General features: G+C 38.9%; 1 protein-coding gene across 2 annotated transcripts; it reads right to left on the bottom strand.

The window, feature by feature from the left end:
- Positions 1–833: 833 nt before the first annotated feature.
- On the bottom strand, positions 834–15618 carry MBD9 (methyl-CPG-binding domain 9). 2 transcript variants are annotated; one of them, XM_059593047.2, is made up of 10 exons: positions 14889–15618; positions 12184–12901; positions 10898–12028; positions 10088–10780; positions 8019–8330; positions 6484–6819; positions 6019–6117; positions 4717–5151; positions 1560–3848; positions 834–1133 (listed from the first exon to the last, which is right to left on the bottom strand). In XM_059593047.2, exons 1-10 carry the CDS (start codon positions 15389–15391, stop codon positions 834–836), a joined length of 6816 nt encoding a protein of 2271 aa, XP_059449030.2. In that variant the 5' UTR covers positions 15392–15618. The 2 variants fall into 2 exon arrangements, with proteins under 2 accessions (XP_059449030.2, XP_059449031.2); XM_059593048.2 differs by lacking the exon at positions 6484–6819.
- Between the last annotated feature and the right edge of the window lie 936 nt (positions 15619–16554).

Here is a 16554-nt window from a genome sequence, read left to right as displayed (position 1 = left end):
TAGACTTTTGCTAATTCTCGATTAAAATTAAAGAGGGAAAAAAAAAATTAAAAATTCACACTTCGGCCTCTATATCAATGAAAGTCTTATGCATTTTCCAATTTTATATATATAAATTTTTTAATTTTTATTTTTGGCCTTTGTTTGAAAGTTTTGAACTTTTCCCAGAATTCGGATATTGTGACATGCTGAGATCCGGGGCACATTGGTGACAAAATAGGCAGCTTCTCCATCGTACCCTCATTTAATTCAAAAAACTATAAAAAACCAAATTACAAAGGCAAGGTGGGACAGAGAGATGAATAAAGAATGAATATGTCTACACCTGCTCGACTTAGACTGTTTCTATTTTTTTTTTTTTTTCTTTTCTTTTTTCCTTTTTACAAGAATTGCCTGATCTGTATACGTATATGGGTCTTGCTCTTCGTGAGAAAAATTTACTTCCAAATCTTCTCTCTTCCCAAGCGACAAAACTGGAAGCTGCAGCAGAAACGCAGAATGGATCCAGAATTGGATGCATTGCTCATACATTATGGCTCCTGGTGCTTCCAGTCCTCCGAGCAGATGCTTCTACAAACTCTGCTTCCCAACCAAGCATCCGAGTTAGCAAGTCAGCGTTACCTCTTATGTACATGCACACGGTTTGGCAGCAGCAGCAGCAACCTTAGTCGCCTTACAAACATGTAGCCACATCTTATCAGACCCAATACAACCCACAATATGGTTCTCTGACCATCTGCTACGCATTATAACGCGACCCCACTGCCGCTCGGCCCGGATCAACTTTGTACGGAACAAAATCCTTGGGAAATGAAAAATCATGTACCCCAAGATTAACCCTCTGGTTCCTTCCTCTTCTTGTTGGACTTCCTGGTGACCTTGGATTTCTCTGCTAAATCCACGCTTGGAAGTGGCCTTGGGTCTGGTGTGCTGCTGGGTTCCAAATTGTCAGATTGGTCTAAACTGGATGAGACCTCGTAAATAATGGCCGCATCAAGGGAATATATACGTAAGGCAAGGGCAGAGAGAGTAGAAGTTTTTGCAGCAGCTGAAAGTGATGACCAATACCACCACTCATTCCTCAAGTATTCTGTCTTAATCATGTCCTCCAATATGATTGTTGCTTGAACCATCTGAAACAACCAAGGTAATTTTACTTAGTTGAGAGACACTCACGAAGCTCCAAGCCAAGGAAAAAGGCATATTAGAATATATTCTATTATTCAACATTTTAATTTGTGGATCTTATTTGTCACATAACACCTAATGTACCCCACAAACTATAGCCAATCAGATGACGGGTTTAACCATTTTTCTTTTTTATGCATGAGTTCAAGATGTGCTATTTCGAGAGGAAAGCAATAAAATTAAAACTCAAACTTCCCATGTAGAACCAAGAGATGAGACTGATAAACAGTATGAATGCACTAACAATTATTAAAGCACCATAAAAAAATAAAAAATAAAATAAAAAAGGCGGCGGGGAAAGCAAAAGGGCATCGATAGTGATTTGTCAATGTACAAATTTACACTAGTTAGAACCAAGCGATGAGACTGACCTCGTATATTGTCCCAGCAGATTTAACAAATGCACGCCATGCCCATCTCCTTTCCACATGTGCCTTTGATGGTCTCAGAGCTTCTTCAGGGAGAGCAGCATCCATGTCAAGTAAGTTGATCTTGAATCGCCTTGAAATCTGTGAAATGTTACCTACTAATGGTCTCAATGAAGACATGGGAACCACACAGCAGCGGCCATCACCCATTTCCAAAGAATGACCATCTATAGGTGATCTTTTTCCTCTTTTATCCAAGCATCCTAAAGCTGGCTTGTTGGTATTTAGTGCTCGACTGACTTCATTTGCAGATCTTCTTGGAGAATTGTCACATATCCTGTCATGGGCTGCATTTGTTATACTACTATTTCCTAGTAAAACTAGCCTTTCAACAGCCTTGGACTCATCACCCTGACCACCTACATCTTTCTGAGGAATTAACATTAGTGTAGTAGAATCACTAAGGTACGGTGATGTGGATGGGATAAAAGATGGGATCCCATTTGAACCAATAAGTCCTATCTCCTGTACCAATTCCTTGTTTGAATCCTCTGTCACAAACTTGGAACAGATCTCATCAAGATCATACGGGCATACCAGTCCTTCATTCTGAAATTTAATCAACCTTGAGCTGAGCTGAGAACCTCCACCTTTTGAAGTTTCTAAAGCATCCATTTCCCCTTTGCACTCTTCCCGAACGACCTCGCATTTTGAGTTCCTTTTGCCTTTCTTTGTATCACCTATTTCCTTGCTCTTCTCAAAGGTTAGTGCACCTGAACTGCACCTACCATCATTGTGCCCCTCAAGTTCCACATCGGTGGAAAAGGTTCTGTGGCACGAGTGGCAATGGTGTCTAGAAGGCCAAATGGGTTCTAAGCAATCACACCTGCACATCTTCTCATCATTGGCTACTCTTGCCTTTTTACCCCGCTTCTTCAAGATTTCAGAGGTTTCCAACTCAAAGCAAGGACCATACTTCTTCTCAAGCAACAAGGCTGCCTTGGTAACAAGACAATTAGAAGATCCAGCTATATCACTACTTCTGGTCAATGAAAAAATCGATTGGTGCTCATCCTGGACTTGGTTTTCATCTTGGAATCTCAGCTTATGCCACTGGAAAATCGACTCTTTCAGTTCTCTCTCCTTTGGGTTACTATCCTTCAACCAACCAATCAGTTCATCAATTTCTGAATCAGTTTCATAACAAACCCATGATGAACAAAGGGTCGTTGCATCATTCAGTTCATATAGGAAAGGACAGCAAGCTTTTGACCCCTCTAAATTCAAATGAGTATCTATGCCAGATGAAGTGGAATTCGGTATAACAGATATCTTGTCCACTGTGCCTCCACGATACATCTTTTTCCTTTCATGCTGTAGAGTACTCCCACAAACAATAACCCGTGGATGTCCACTTGGTGTGGCTGAAGCCCAATACAATCTACCCACAGAATCACTTCCCAAGAACTCCCTCCTCACAGATAGCCTCAAAAGCTGCGACTCTACACTAGTAATTGAGTCTTGCAGAAGTGCAATGTCATTCTTGATGGAGTTCAACTCAAGGTGATAGGTTTGTGACTCATTCACAGCAACAGAAGCATGCTGAGCTGCATGAATGCTCACCATGTTAGAAGTACAATGTCCTTGCGGATCTGAAGGTGGCAAAGAAATGCTGGTTCCTTTATATTCTTGCAGGTTATTCTGGGAATGTATTTCTCTAACAGAGCCATTATATTCTTGGGACAAAGGATTTGATATAGGTAAGCCATTTGGTCCAATGGACTTGTCAGTCTCTTGAGAGAGAAGATTACCAGGTACCTTTCTGTCATCCACAGCACCGTGGGCATCTTTTAATTGAACTTCCGTATCTATGGGATTCATAGTTGGGATGTTATTCTCTGAACTAGTGACAGATGGCTGTTTATCAAAACTGTCAAGTCCAGATCCCTCTCGACCACCCTCCAGATGTGGCAGGTCATTGGAGAGGACTCCAAAGTTAGGACTATCAGTCAAAATATGCGGGCGACCCAGACAATTACCCAGGTTTGCAAGTGCATTAGCAACACCATCCTTTACGTTAACTTCCCCAACAACATTATGCATACTTGTATCAACCTTTGCAGCTCGTGCAGCCAAGTTTTCTTCCTTGGCCTTAAGATTCTTCAATTCTACAGAAAATGAACGCAATTTCTGCTGCAATTCAGCTGATGACTCAGCACACTGCTCAAGATGTTGACGAATAAGAACCGAGTTAAGAAGTTCATCACATAAACATTTGAGCAGGAAGGTTCTCTGCAATCACAATAAAAGGCACACTTAAAAACAAATGATGTCGAGGAGAGAATGAAAGCAACACAGATTCTAAAACATATCTTGAAAATTTATCCAGGCACATGATGCAAGTTTGCCCTAATTTTGTCATCAATTTCGTTTATTATTCCAGTCATATCGGTTTCTCTTTTTTTTTTTACCCTGGAATAGCAAAAATTTGTGGCATATATCATCATACATGTAAAGTGCTTCCTTGTACAATATGTACAAATTACTTGCACTTTCATACTAAGAAACAAAAATTAGAAAAGGCACTAAAAAGGTCATCAAACACAAAAACAACAGAGAAGAACTTAAGAAATGGGCTATAATGCAAATACAAGTTTTAAGCTAGCTACAAGTGATGGTGTCCTGATTTCTTCTTTATTTTTTGACAAATAATTCATATCTAGCTTTGGCCTTCAACTATACTGTTTTGAATACAGTTGCACAAAAACTGCTCCTTTATTTCTGTAGAATCTAAAGATAAGGACCCATTAAAAATTATCGAATCGACAGTATTATTTCTTCTATTTGAAGTTGCTAACCTATGAAAAAACTGTGTTCTTATCTATTGTTGGAAACCTCAAATAAAACAGAGATTCTAATTTTCTGCAGAGAAGACTAGAATTTGAGGCAAATGGTAAGCATATCCAACACAAACAAAAGAAGAAAGATATAAAGCAACAGAGAGAGAGAGAGAGAGAGAGAGAGAGAGCTATATAACCACAAAAGAAGGAAAATAACACAGAATTGCAATGTAATTGCTACAATGGTATGGAGATATAAGTGCCATATATATCAGCAAAGTAAGGAAGGCAATATTTGAAGTAAGGTTCCACAGACAAACCTCGCCTACACTTAATTCCCAGTACTCTTTCTCATCCATTACAGATGATAAGTGTGTAAGTGCTTCCAAGTAAACACAGGTAACCTCTCCCTGATACTTTTTACTCCGGCGTCGGCCAATGACCTGAATGCGCTCCGACGCATCTTGAATGATGCGTTTACCAACAACACAAGAAGGGCAATACCAGTTTCCTTCAGGGATCCTTGCAAGTGGAGGATTCAAGCAATAAGTATGATACTCAGCATCGCAAGTATCACATAATAGGACACTGTCATCATCTCTATCAATGCCACACACTTTGCAAACTCCGTCATCCCAAGGGGCTTTTGGAATCTCATTAGTGGAAGCAAGAAACTCATCCATTTCCCTCCTTGTTTCAGCACTAAAGCTATCCAATTTAGAGTACTCCCCAAATTTCTGGACAACGATAGCAACCTGCATCAAAGAAAGTACAAAACCTCAAGACAGGTGCTAAACGAATATGGAGCAGATCAGCATGGTAAGCACACGCAAGAGAGAGAGAGAGAGAGAGAGAGAGAGAGAACCATAAACCATTTGCTATTCCTAATAAGAACACCTTTCAAATCATAATGCATTTGCACAACGCCATACCACATGCATGGTAAATTCCGTATATCAAACTACCAGGTTTATTTCTAACTATTGCCAGACATCACCATGCCTATTTCAGAACTTAATGCATATCTAGAAGGCAAAATTCTCCCATGGTTCTTAGAAGTGCATTGCCAGACATCACTGTGCCTGTTCCAGAACTTATATTCACTGGGTAAACATATTTTTGTCTCTCTCCACTTATACCATGGGATAAAAAAAATATATCATCCAGAGTGGATCACAAGTTACCACATTTTCCAGTCACTCTGAAGTGTTTCGTCAACCAAATTGGTGTTTAAACACTAGCTTATTCTGACACATTAATACATAATTAATTATAAATTTAGGTGAAGTTAGGAATTAATTTTTTTTCTTCTTACAATTGCTTCAATCTGTCCACTACATTTATATTTTCTTACATTTTGCGACATTCTTCACTTATTAAAAAAATGGTGGTTGTTCGAGAGTATAAAATCATCATAATATTGAAATCAATACCAGGTTAATTGCTTAGCTAAACTTTGTTCTACACAATCTAGAGGACTCGTCTATTTTTTCATTCTTCAACACAATTGAAAAGCTTCATTCATGTATATAACTGGTCAATAAAGTTTTAATGCACATAGGGACTTACATGAATCAAGACAACCTCAATAAGGAGAGAGAGAGTAGAGAGAGCTAACGAACCTCCTTTTCATACAATGATTCAAATTTCTGAGATAATGTCTCTGCCAATTCAACTAAATCAGGCTGATCCCCAAACGCAGTGCGAACATTATTCCATAACTGCAAGGTGAAAGTTTCATTTATTAGATTTTAAAGATCAACAAACAAAACTATGACAGATAGTGAAAGCTGGAACCTGGATAAACATAATGTGAGAAATCAGATATTCCACTCTTTCATTTCATAACCATTGTAGCATGATACCAGATACTTGTTCATATTCCCATTAGTTAATCCCCCACACACTTAAAATAACTATATTAACATAGGTAATCAACATCCCACACACATATACTCTTAAAATAAGTATATGAACATAGGTAATCAACATCCATAGATGCAAGGAACTTAATGAAATAAAACTTTGCAAGGAAAAGCTAGAGGCATAAAGGTTTGGTTGCCCAAACCAGGTGGAAGAAAACAGACCTCCCTAACATCCTCAAGAAAAGCTTCCTGGGATCCGCCATAAGCCCCAGTTGCCAATCTCAAATCAATGGTCCTGAAGTCCAAAGGACGAGATACCATTGCTTGAGATCCAAGAAATCCCTCGTCATCATTATCACTTGAATTTATTGGTTTTCTCCCAAGCAGATTGCAGAAAACTTTTGCATCATCTGCAGCAGCAGCATGGCGTAATACAATACGACAACGTTTCATAATAATGTCAGATATAGAGATAACCGTCTTCCGTTTTATTCCCTTAACAGATTTTTGCTGCACTTTGTCACCACATACATCACCTAGCACTGAAAGAACTGCTTTCTGTGTTCAATCAACAAGATAAAGCATTCAATTCAGAATCATTCTTGAACAATGTATGTGATAAAGATAAGCCGCCAAGTGCATCCAGTTACACAGTAAAAACTAGAGGAAGAGAAATGACTCAAAAGAGGTCATTTCAGAAATTTAGCTAAAAGTGTGCAACATGGTTGGATTTTTCAAGTTTCCTTGTTCACTACAGGCCAATCATATGATCATTGTACCCAGCCTCCAACCCCAAGCCAATCTATTTATACATGAGTTGTATAACTTCAACCAAAAAATAAAATAAGTTATATAAGAGTAGAAAAAAAGAATTCAGCCTGGGTCAGATTTGAAGATGAGCTCAGGTTTTGACACCACTATTTACAAGGAAAATTCAATTGAGCACACGCGCACAGAAATTACTTTGACATAAGGGAAATTCAGGATGAGGAATTACTACAAATGAAATCTATATTTCAATAAATAATAATAATAACAACATCAACAATTATTTTAAAATTGAACTGGTGACATAAACTGAAAAGTTACAACCATAACTACAACCTCGTATAATCCATCAGATCATCTCATTACATTTTTATTATAGCGAGATATATTGGCAGTCAAGAGGGAGAAAGTGGCAGTTAAAATAACAAATAAAGCAGATACAGAATCTGTGTGGTTTTTTTAGAAAAAGATTCTTAAGATATAAGGATGGCATGCTCTCTACAGTATTCCATCCCCTAAAGGAGCCTTGAATTTTCAAGATGTTACAACCTAACATCTGCATTAAAAGATTTACTACTACAGGTTTTAATCATTTAAAGAAAAGGACAATTAGATTTTTGCACACCTGAACTTTAAACTTCACTACCTAAAAGATTAAGTACTTCCATTCAACCATTTAAAGAAAATATTAGATTTTTGCTGACATGAACTTGTTAACTTGAATTCGAGTAAGACCAATGAACTCACTAAGCCAGGATCGCTAGCTGATACTAATATAATAGACAGATACTGCCTGTTTTACTAGCCGAAATGACTCCCAATTAGTAAGAAGAAGCCAAAGCTCAAGAATTATAAAATGCAAACTGAAACATACACTTCATTTAAAACTATTTAAGGTTTTAACACCTACATAGAGTGCACTAACAAGTAACGAGGTACAGTAAAAAAAAAAAAAAAAACAAAAAACAAAACAAAACTGTGAATAGCACCTTCGTAGGTCCTGAGGCATTGCCCTTATAGACTTCCTTACTGATCGAATGCTCCAATATTTTCTTTGCCCACTCCGGTGGCCCTTTATCCAAAGCATCATAAACACACTTTCTAATTCTCGTTCCCACATTTGTGGGTAGTTTTCTAACAGGTTCCAGCATCTTTGCCCACTCTGGGATATTTCCATCATTCACAAAATTCTTTTGGGAAGCACCAGTTGCAGTTGAATCAGACCCTTCGTCTTCTATGGTAAGAAGATCATTTTCTCTGTTCAAAGAACCAAAAAGTTTCTTTGTAGCCTCTGCAAGCAACTGAAGGTCAAAGAAGAAAAGCATTAGTATGCATCCTGATCCCTTTTTTTTCTCTGTTTACAACTGCACCATGAGTTATAGCAACAACTACAGACACTTAAAAAATTGCAAGTATAAATCAGATCAGAAATCTGAGCCAAGATACTTTTGCATAAGAATGTTCAAGACATATACAAGGAAGCATTGAAATATCAAATCCACTAAAATTACAAGGGAAAAAAAACAGATAGCAAGGAAGCCACTCCAGTATAGCAGGATGGTCAAGGAATCTTAATGGCACATAAAAAATCATATTTTCTTCAATGCACTTGCTTGAAAGAAATAGCAAGACCAAGAATCATAGGAACATATCAAACAAAATGTAGGATAGAAAACACTTACGCAAAGATAAAAAAGTGATCATAAAACCAAGAAACATCCACATGATATTTTAGGGATTCAAAAAAAGAAAGAAGTGGTATATTAAAAAATATACAAGTCAAACAAGTAACATGGATGCATTTAGCTAGATATGTAAAGAATTTTATAGACGACCACAACTCTGGAACTCGCATGTAGTGTCACTGCACAGATCATATTAGAAGAGTTACGAACAGCAATGTCTGCTATGACGGGTAAGTTCCCTATCAATTATACAGTCAAAAGTCCATGCTCTCTAATAATCTCTTTAATTCCTTAGTGGGAATCGCAACACCTTCGAAAGTTCAGTATGACAAGAAGAAGATATCTAAACATCACATAAGGAAGAAACACCAATTATTTGAAACCATGCTGATCCCAATCAAGGGCATATTCTTCTCTGTCTTTTATTCGATAAGTAAATGAAATATCATTAAAAGCGCAAAAAGTGCAACTCAAGTACACATAAAGTATACAAGAGAAACGCTTGGCTAAAAAGAGAGCACAAGTCAAGAAAACCATGAAAACTAAGCAAATTAAGATCTAAAGCAATTGTCCATCGGTAAAGAGTTCTGAAAAAGAAAGACTTAAGTTCCACCACCGTCCTCTCATTGTCTTCAAAACTTCTGCCATTTCTTTCCCTCCAAAGACACTACAAAAGACAAGACAAACCATTTTCCACACAACTGTGTTCTAAGAACTGCCTCCCAACCTTCTCCAACAAGCAAAAAATTACTCTCTTAGGCATGATCCAAGCTAACCCAACAAGACTAAATATAACACTTCACAAGGCACTAGCAATCACAATGGAGAAGATGATCCACATACAACACTAGTCAACCACAATAATATGTCGTTTTCTGAGGCTATCCATGGTGAGGATAACCACTAGGGTGGTTGTCCAAGCAAAAAAAACCACTCCCAAGGGGTCTTATTCCACCAAATACTCTTCTAAGGGAATTGTGTGCTATCATGAGGTACAAGGACGTTAGAGCAAAATCTAAGGTATCCCAACGAAATACTATACAAATCCAGGAAAATATCCTTTACGACATGATCCTCGTACAACTTGTCATACCAGAATCTCATACAATTGGTATGACTAGAAAATCCCCCCGCCCCCCCCCCCCCCCCCCCGACCCCCCGATACTCTTCCTAGTAAGAGGATATTTGACTTCTCCAAGCAATTTTTACTCTAAGGATGTGTACTAATCAACATTAGTGCTACCATTTTACATTGGAGACATGCAAATTACAATTTCTAGAAAGTGCTCTTTCAATGATGTTGAAATACTTCTATATCTTTGAATTAGAAAAGGTAAGTAAAATAATAGACCATAAAAGACTAAGAGATTTACAAGAGCATCAGCTTCCATCCCAGCCACTCCAGTAAGTGAGCCACATAGCACCCCACCATCACCTTGCAAGCAACGAAAGACTTTACCACTTTCGCGAGCAGTAATCTCAGCAGAGTCAAGATTACCATCCATGGCTAAGACAGCCAGAATGTATCTTCGAGCTAATTCTGGCCAAGTTAGTTCATTAATAGGGAGCATATTGATCTTAGTTCTTTTTGCAGGAATACCACTATCCACATCTTTTTTCCTTCCCCGTTTTGATTTTGACTCTCCAGAATCAAAATTCGGATCTACAAGTGCAGCAACCTTGGACTGCAGCTCACCTACCAGCCCTCTTAGAAGCGACTTATGAGCCTTCGTCAAAGCTACACCACAGCATCTACTGTAAGTTAAAGATGCAAGTTTAGTTTGAGCTGCCTCCTTCGTTGCTCCTGTTTCCATTTGTATAAATGCATGTGGATTTTCCCTATCTGCAGCTGGACCAGCTTCAAAGCTTCGGGATAAGATTGATCCACCTGCATGGCCAATTCTATGCAAATGTACACCTTGACTCCCCTGGGTCTCCTTTTCAAATTTTTCTAGAAGACTAGCACCATCTGACCACGGGTTGATGAGTTCTTCTTCAAGTTCCTCAAGTGACAAAGGCTCCTTCAAACTCAAAATATCATGAAATCTCCATAGTAATTCCCATGCCTAGAAAGATAACAGAAAACCAATAAGACCTCACATTGTACCTAGTGAATCATCTGTAGCAAAGCAAAATTATAATATTTAAATAAACTGTGACATATTCAAGTTGCAGGGACATACCTGATAAACATCGCCAACATGTTCAGGAGGAACCCTCAAGCACAAAGGCTTACCAGGAGGAGGAGGTTCATAGATGACATGGTTTTTAATCAACTTGGCTTTTTTGGATCTCCTCAATAAACCATGCAATGCTGCTTCTTCAATACAATCTACTCCAGCATTTAATTTAATCATCAGAAGCCCATTTCCAACTGTTAGTGATGTAGAATAATTACCTCTACTAACCAGAAATTTATAGCTCGAACAGGCTTGTACCCCAGGAAGCTGTTCTATGATTTCCTGCACAAATTCCACATCTAATCCAAATCTGTCCTGCTCCAACCATTTCTCCAGTACCTCAAATGAAGATTCAAGTTCATTGTCAGCCTGAAATACAGATGCGATACCGACAGAACCTGGTGAACTGCAAAATTTATCTAACGAAGCTAAACTCGTTTTGCTTTTGTCAGTTGTTAGACGACAATTAGGCATGTCTATTTCATTTTCAACATGCCTGCAGAAAAACTTTAAACTCCCTTTCTGTTTACAGATTTCAGAGCAAGCAGTAATGAATTTTTGAGACACTATTCTCCATGCAGAAGATGACGAGCAATCTTCCGCTGAAATCTCACCAATTTCATCTCTCAATCTCAAATCACCAGGTAAAAGAGATTGAGATTTGTCATCAATTGAACTAGCTTCAACCTGCAATCTGTTTGACATCTGAACATCAGAAGCTCCATTCGAGCAACCGCTAAGACAAGATAAAAGATCATTTTCCACAGGTGGGCAAGGGTCTGAGAGAATCATCTGAATACTGCCATCATTTTCACAATACATATCATGAGAAGTACCATCATCACTTTTGTCATTAGTCTGTCCATCAAAATGTCCGAGGTTTGGCGTGAAGAGGACAGTTATCCCATTTGGAATGGGAAGTGCAGAGCATGAACACCTTCTGACCCTAAAGATAGGTCCAGAATCACCACCATCCGATACTTCACACATAAAAAGAGAACCGGTAGTTTTATCATGCCAACAGGATCTATAACCTACAGGCCAGATCTGGCTAACATCATGATACGAAGGCCTAGCATCAACTTCTCCCAGAGAAAGAACAAAAAAATCTTCAAACTGCACAGGAAGCCCATTCTGAAAATGCAAAACATACACAAGAATGAGGCAAGAAGAGCCAGCTGAAAGTAACTACATCACTTACAACAGTCAGTTAAATTGATAATGAATAGTTCCTACACCACCAGCTAAGCATGGAAAAGAAAAACAAGTTCAGTAACATGTAAACTTACATTAGATTGCTGAGACCCGGAGCGAGAATTGTCTTCTCTTTCAGCTTCTGAAACTTTAACATTATTACCAACTGTACTTGCCCCACCTTCCACAGTTGGGCCATTGGACAAGAGCTCTTTACGATTATCACAGAACAAAATTTCCTTATTCTCAGCAAAACCGTTAGTAGTTGAAAATTTTGAAGGCTTCCTTTTCCTAGATAGATAAGACCTTCCTGACATTGACTGAGACCCCTCGCTTCTTGCTTCAGGTTCCCTAGAATTGAAGTTAGACATCAAGCCAAGATAACAAGCAACTTCATACACGGAATCAAATATCTTCCCATCTGGAGCACGGTAAACTGCATACAGTTCACAATTGCCCATTGATCGTCTAAATTCCACACGCCAACCTTCCTCCAGTACACCATGCCTTTCAGAGACGAAATCTCTAAGAGCCTGCAAAAAAATCTCGCTTGGATTCCGAGATGGTAATCTAATGGCTGTATTATTACTAATTTTACGCTTTCCTAGTGGGAAACTCAAATCTACTTCTTCATATCTTCTAGTTATAGTCTGCGAATGATGCAATATATCTTCCAAACCCAATACAGTGTGTGTCCAAATCCCAGAAGCTTTTTGATAGCCAAAGCCATTTCCCGCGTACAAAATGTCAGAGAACGTCACTGGAGCACCAAATGGATTGCCACCAAAAGAATTATCACCCGGAGTGTGTTTTCTAAAACAAAATAAATGTAACCAGTAACTACTTATGACAAGTTGCATTGCAAGATATTTACTCAAAATTTAAAAAAATATGTAGGCACAAAATATGTAAAAGGAAATTCATTAAGTTATTAAATAAGATAAACTCACTTAGGAAAAAATAGAGTAGCAGCTAAACCCTACCAGCTATCAAATGTTTTCGCAATCACAAGAATGACCTATAAGCAACAAGGAAAACAAGTCTATGATCAGATGAATTCCCCCAAGCTTGGTTATCGATTTGTTTCTATGTTGCAGCTTGGCAGATAATAACTGACATAGAACAGCAGGAATTAAGGACCTTTAGGCCACTTCTTGAAAGGTCTTTGGTGAGCAAAGTTAGAAATATATGTAGACTGGCAGGAAAGATTGATTTGAGCCACAAAGTCAGGATCTTGAAGGGTTTAAGTTGTTGGAAGACAAGAACTCTGATTGTAGGATTTTATTTGGATCTTGAAGGGTTTAAGTTGTTGGAAGACAAGAACACTGATTGTAGGATTTTATTTGGCAGCAGGGGTTCCTAGGGTTTTGGGTTAGCTAGGGCTATGGTTTTATGGTGGGAAAAAGCTGGAAAATATCAGGGAATATGGGATTTCTAAGGGTGTATGGAAAGGGCTGATTTGGAGATTAAACAGAGAAGAGATATAGGGTTTGAGTGGCTGTTCATGGGCAGTGAACAGTAACCCCAGATTAATATTGAACTATCATAGGTTACCTGGGAATTATTTGATGGATAGGAGGTTTGGGTTTTACATATTTGGACTTTACGAAAAGAATAAGTGCAGATTTAGATCTGGTCTTGGCTGGAATTTAATGGAAATTGCAAGAAAAATCTAAGGATAAATAGAAAGCAAAAATTGGAAGATAAACCTAAGCATCAAAACTTGAATTCCTCGAGAGTAGTCAGAATATTCTCACAAATGGATTTTCAGTTTCAGGGGTGGTTGGTGACATAATACATATTCGACTACCACCAAGTCTTTGTATAGAAACCAAAAAACACAAAAAATGGTGAGTTCAAAATGGCCACAAGACAAGGACCTTGACAGAACATGAGAACAATGCCATGGCAAGACCATAGACCAACACGTATAGCCCAAGCGCTAATTTAAAAGATGCATTACCACCGCTTGGATTCCAAGCATGATAGCATGTGGTTCCAGCACAGGCTCTAGTGAAATAATACAGCAAACCTCAGTATGAGCCCCAAGACTGTAAGACATTATTTGTGGTACTAAATTATCTAACTCAAACAAAATACAGGCAGCTTGCAGAGGGTTGCTATGTAAAGACAGCCAGTTCCAACGAATTAACCGTATAAAGGACACCGGCCTTCACACTGGTCACGTATCCTGGACTGCTATAGACATACAATAGCCATAGCCATGCGACTTTTTGGGACATCAACTGCTACGATAACAACGTCGCAGACATCGCTTCAGCTCTGCCACCCGAATAAATTCTCTCTCTCTCTCACGCACACGCACACCTAAAATCCCTAAACACATTGCTATAACAACAACTACTACTAACACTTACCCCCTATACAAAATGAATCAAAGCGTGAAACTCCATTTTTACTATTGAAAGAAAAATTACACCAGTTAAACGTCATTCAGCCAAAATTAAAATTTTTAAATTTCAACTTTCAACTAGTAGCAACCATAAAAGCTACAAACTTTCACCTCTCTTCCCGTGTGACTAGGAATGCTCAGTGGCAACCTCGCTCTTGCAAGATTACCAACATGCTAATACAAAGCATTACTTAGTCGGTAATACAACAACTAACTATTACCCTCTAAACACAATCAAATAAAGCTTAAACCTAAATTTTTACTATTTCCCAGCAAAACCTTTCCATTTCTAAACTTCAAACACGAATAAAGTTTAAACTTTCAACTGCTAGCAACCATACTCGTATTCTAACTAAGGGTTAGAGTTTATTTTCGTCAATGCCGTACCTCAAATCCAGCACCTCCGAGCTGCCCTCGCCATCGCAATCACCGTCGACATCGCTAGGCGGCGAGGCGTTCATATCGAGAATCTGCTTGGACTTGACCCCGAGGGGCCAGCGCTTGCTCTTCACCCCACCGCACTCGCAATCCGCACAGACCCACTCGTCGTGGCTCTGAAGCCCCTGGCGGCCACGCACTCCGGCGCAGCCAAGGTGAAAGCCGCGCTCGCACCCGTCGCAGACAACCACGAGGCCGACCCCGACCTCGGGCCGGCCGCACGCGCCGCACGCCCCCGAGCCCCGAGCATCATCCTCTCCCGGGACCCCTGCCGGGCCCCCCGGCGGGCACGGCGGGTTCACATGGTAGGTCCGGACGACGTCCATCGAATCCGGCAGGGTTTCCGCGAGTGGCGGCGAGGGGATCTCATTGAGATCGATTCCGAGCCGCACGGGCTTCGGGTTCGGGTTTGGGTTGTCTCTGAGTTCTTCGCTTGAATCGGTGAGTTCCATTATCCGAGTCTCCGCTCCGAGTTTTTCCACGTCGGTGAGTCCCTATGTGATGCCCGTACCATTGCTCGCTGAAGATTCAGATACCAGAAATAAAAATGTACTGATCGGATGGCTGAGATTTAATCCACAGAAAGAGAAAGAGGGGTTTTGGTTTTCGGTTTGGGTTTCGAGGGAAAGAAGGAAAGAGAGGAATGGGGCCGGGAGAGGGGGTCTCGTATCGAAAGAAAACCTGACTTGTTTTTTTCAATGAATTAATAAATTGAATAAAGGAAGAAAAAAGCATGTCATACGCGCTTGGGGCTTGTATCTGTACTCGCTCTGTGGGAGCGACAGCAAGCCAAAATGTGGACCTGTTTGGCACAGGCTTCGCCCTCCAGCTTCTGGGTTCATTAATAACTTCCCTCTCTTATTTACTTATGTTTCCAAGTACACTACTCTTCTTCTTCTTCTTCTTCTTCTTGAGCCCAAAGTCTAGTCTGTTTCTCGGCTATGCATTCAAAACCATGCGCATTGACATGTCACTATTTATATCTTATCATTTTTCATTTATTTAATAAATATTTTAAGAAAATTGACTCTCTTTTTTTTAAGATAACATTTTAAAAAAAAAAATTGAGTTGGATAATTTTTTTTTTCCTCACATATTTTATTCAATTTAAAATACACGTGAGAATTACATATCTTCGATATTCAATATTTAGGTATTATTAGGAAGAAAAATGCTAGGTATTTTTCTGATGTTCTCCCAACTATAATGTAACTTTTAAAATTATCAAAATAACATTAAAAGGACACATAATATTTTCCTATTAGAAATATAAGAAGTTACAACAAAAATTATTATTTTTATTCATTTATTTGATAACCAAATTTTCTAAAATAGCTCAACTCGAAAAATTATTTCCCCCAAAACTTTTTTTTTAAAAAAAATTTTCCGGCCGTCGCCCCCTTAGGGTTTTAATTTTAGAAAAAAACAAAATCAGTTTCACCAATTTGCAATTAACTACCTAAAACATAAAAATTGGCATTAATCTTTTAATTATGTCGCATGTCATCTACAATAAATATATATATAAAAGAGATGGGGCACCGCCCCAAGGCCACCAAGGTGGTTCGAAAGACCTACTTGATTGATGTGTTTCAGATTTGCAGTGGTCAAACTG

This window comes from Corylus avellana, chromosome 5, assembly GCF_965113065.1.
Source record: "Corylus avellana chromosome 5, dhCorAvel1.hap1.2, whole genome shotgun sequence".
Taxonomy (NCBI): Eukaryota; Viridiplantae; Streptophyta; class Magnoliopsida; order Fagales; family Betulaceae; genus Corylus; species Corylus avellana.
Note: the sequence above shows the minus strand (reverse complement) of the source record. Positions and strands in the feature narration are given on the sequence as shown.

Coding starts and splice junctions, on each gene's coding strand:
- MBD9 (XM_059593047.2), bottom strand. CDS start 15,391: ATGGAACTCACCGATTCAAGCGAAGAACTCAGAGACAACCCAAACCCG. Junction 12,902..14,888: donor TCGGAGGTGCTGGATTTGAG/GTACGGCATTGA, acceptor ATTTTGTTTTAG/AAAACACACTCCGGGTGATA. Junction 8,331..10,087: donor GGATGGAAGCTGATGCTCTT/GTAAATCTCTTA, acceptor TTTGACCTTCAG/TTGCTTGCAGAGGCTACAAA.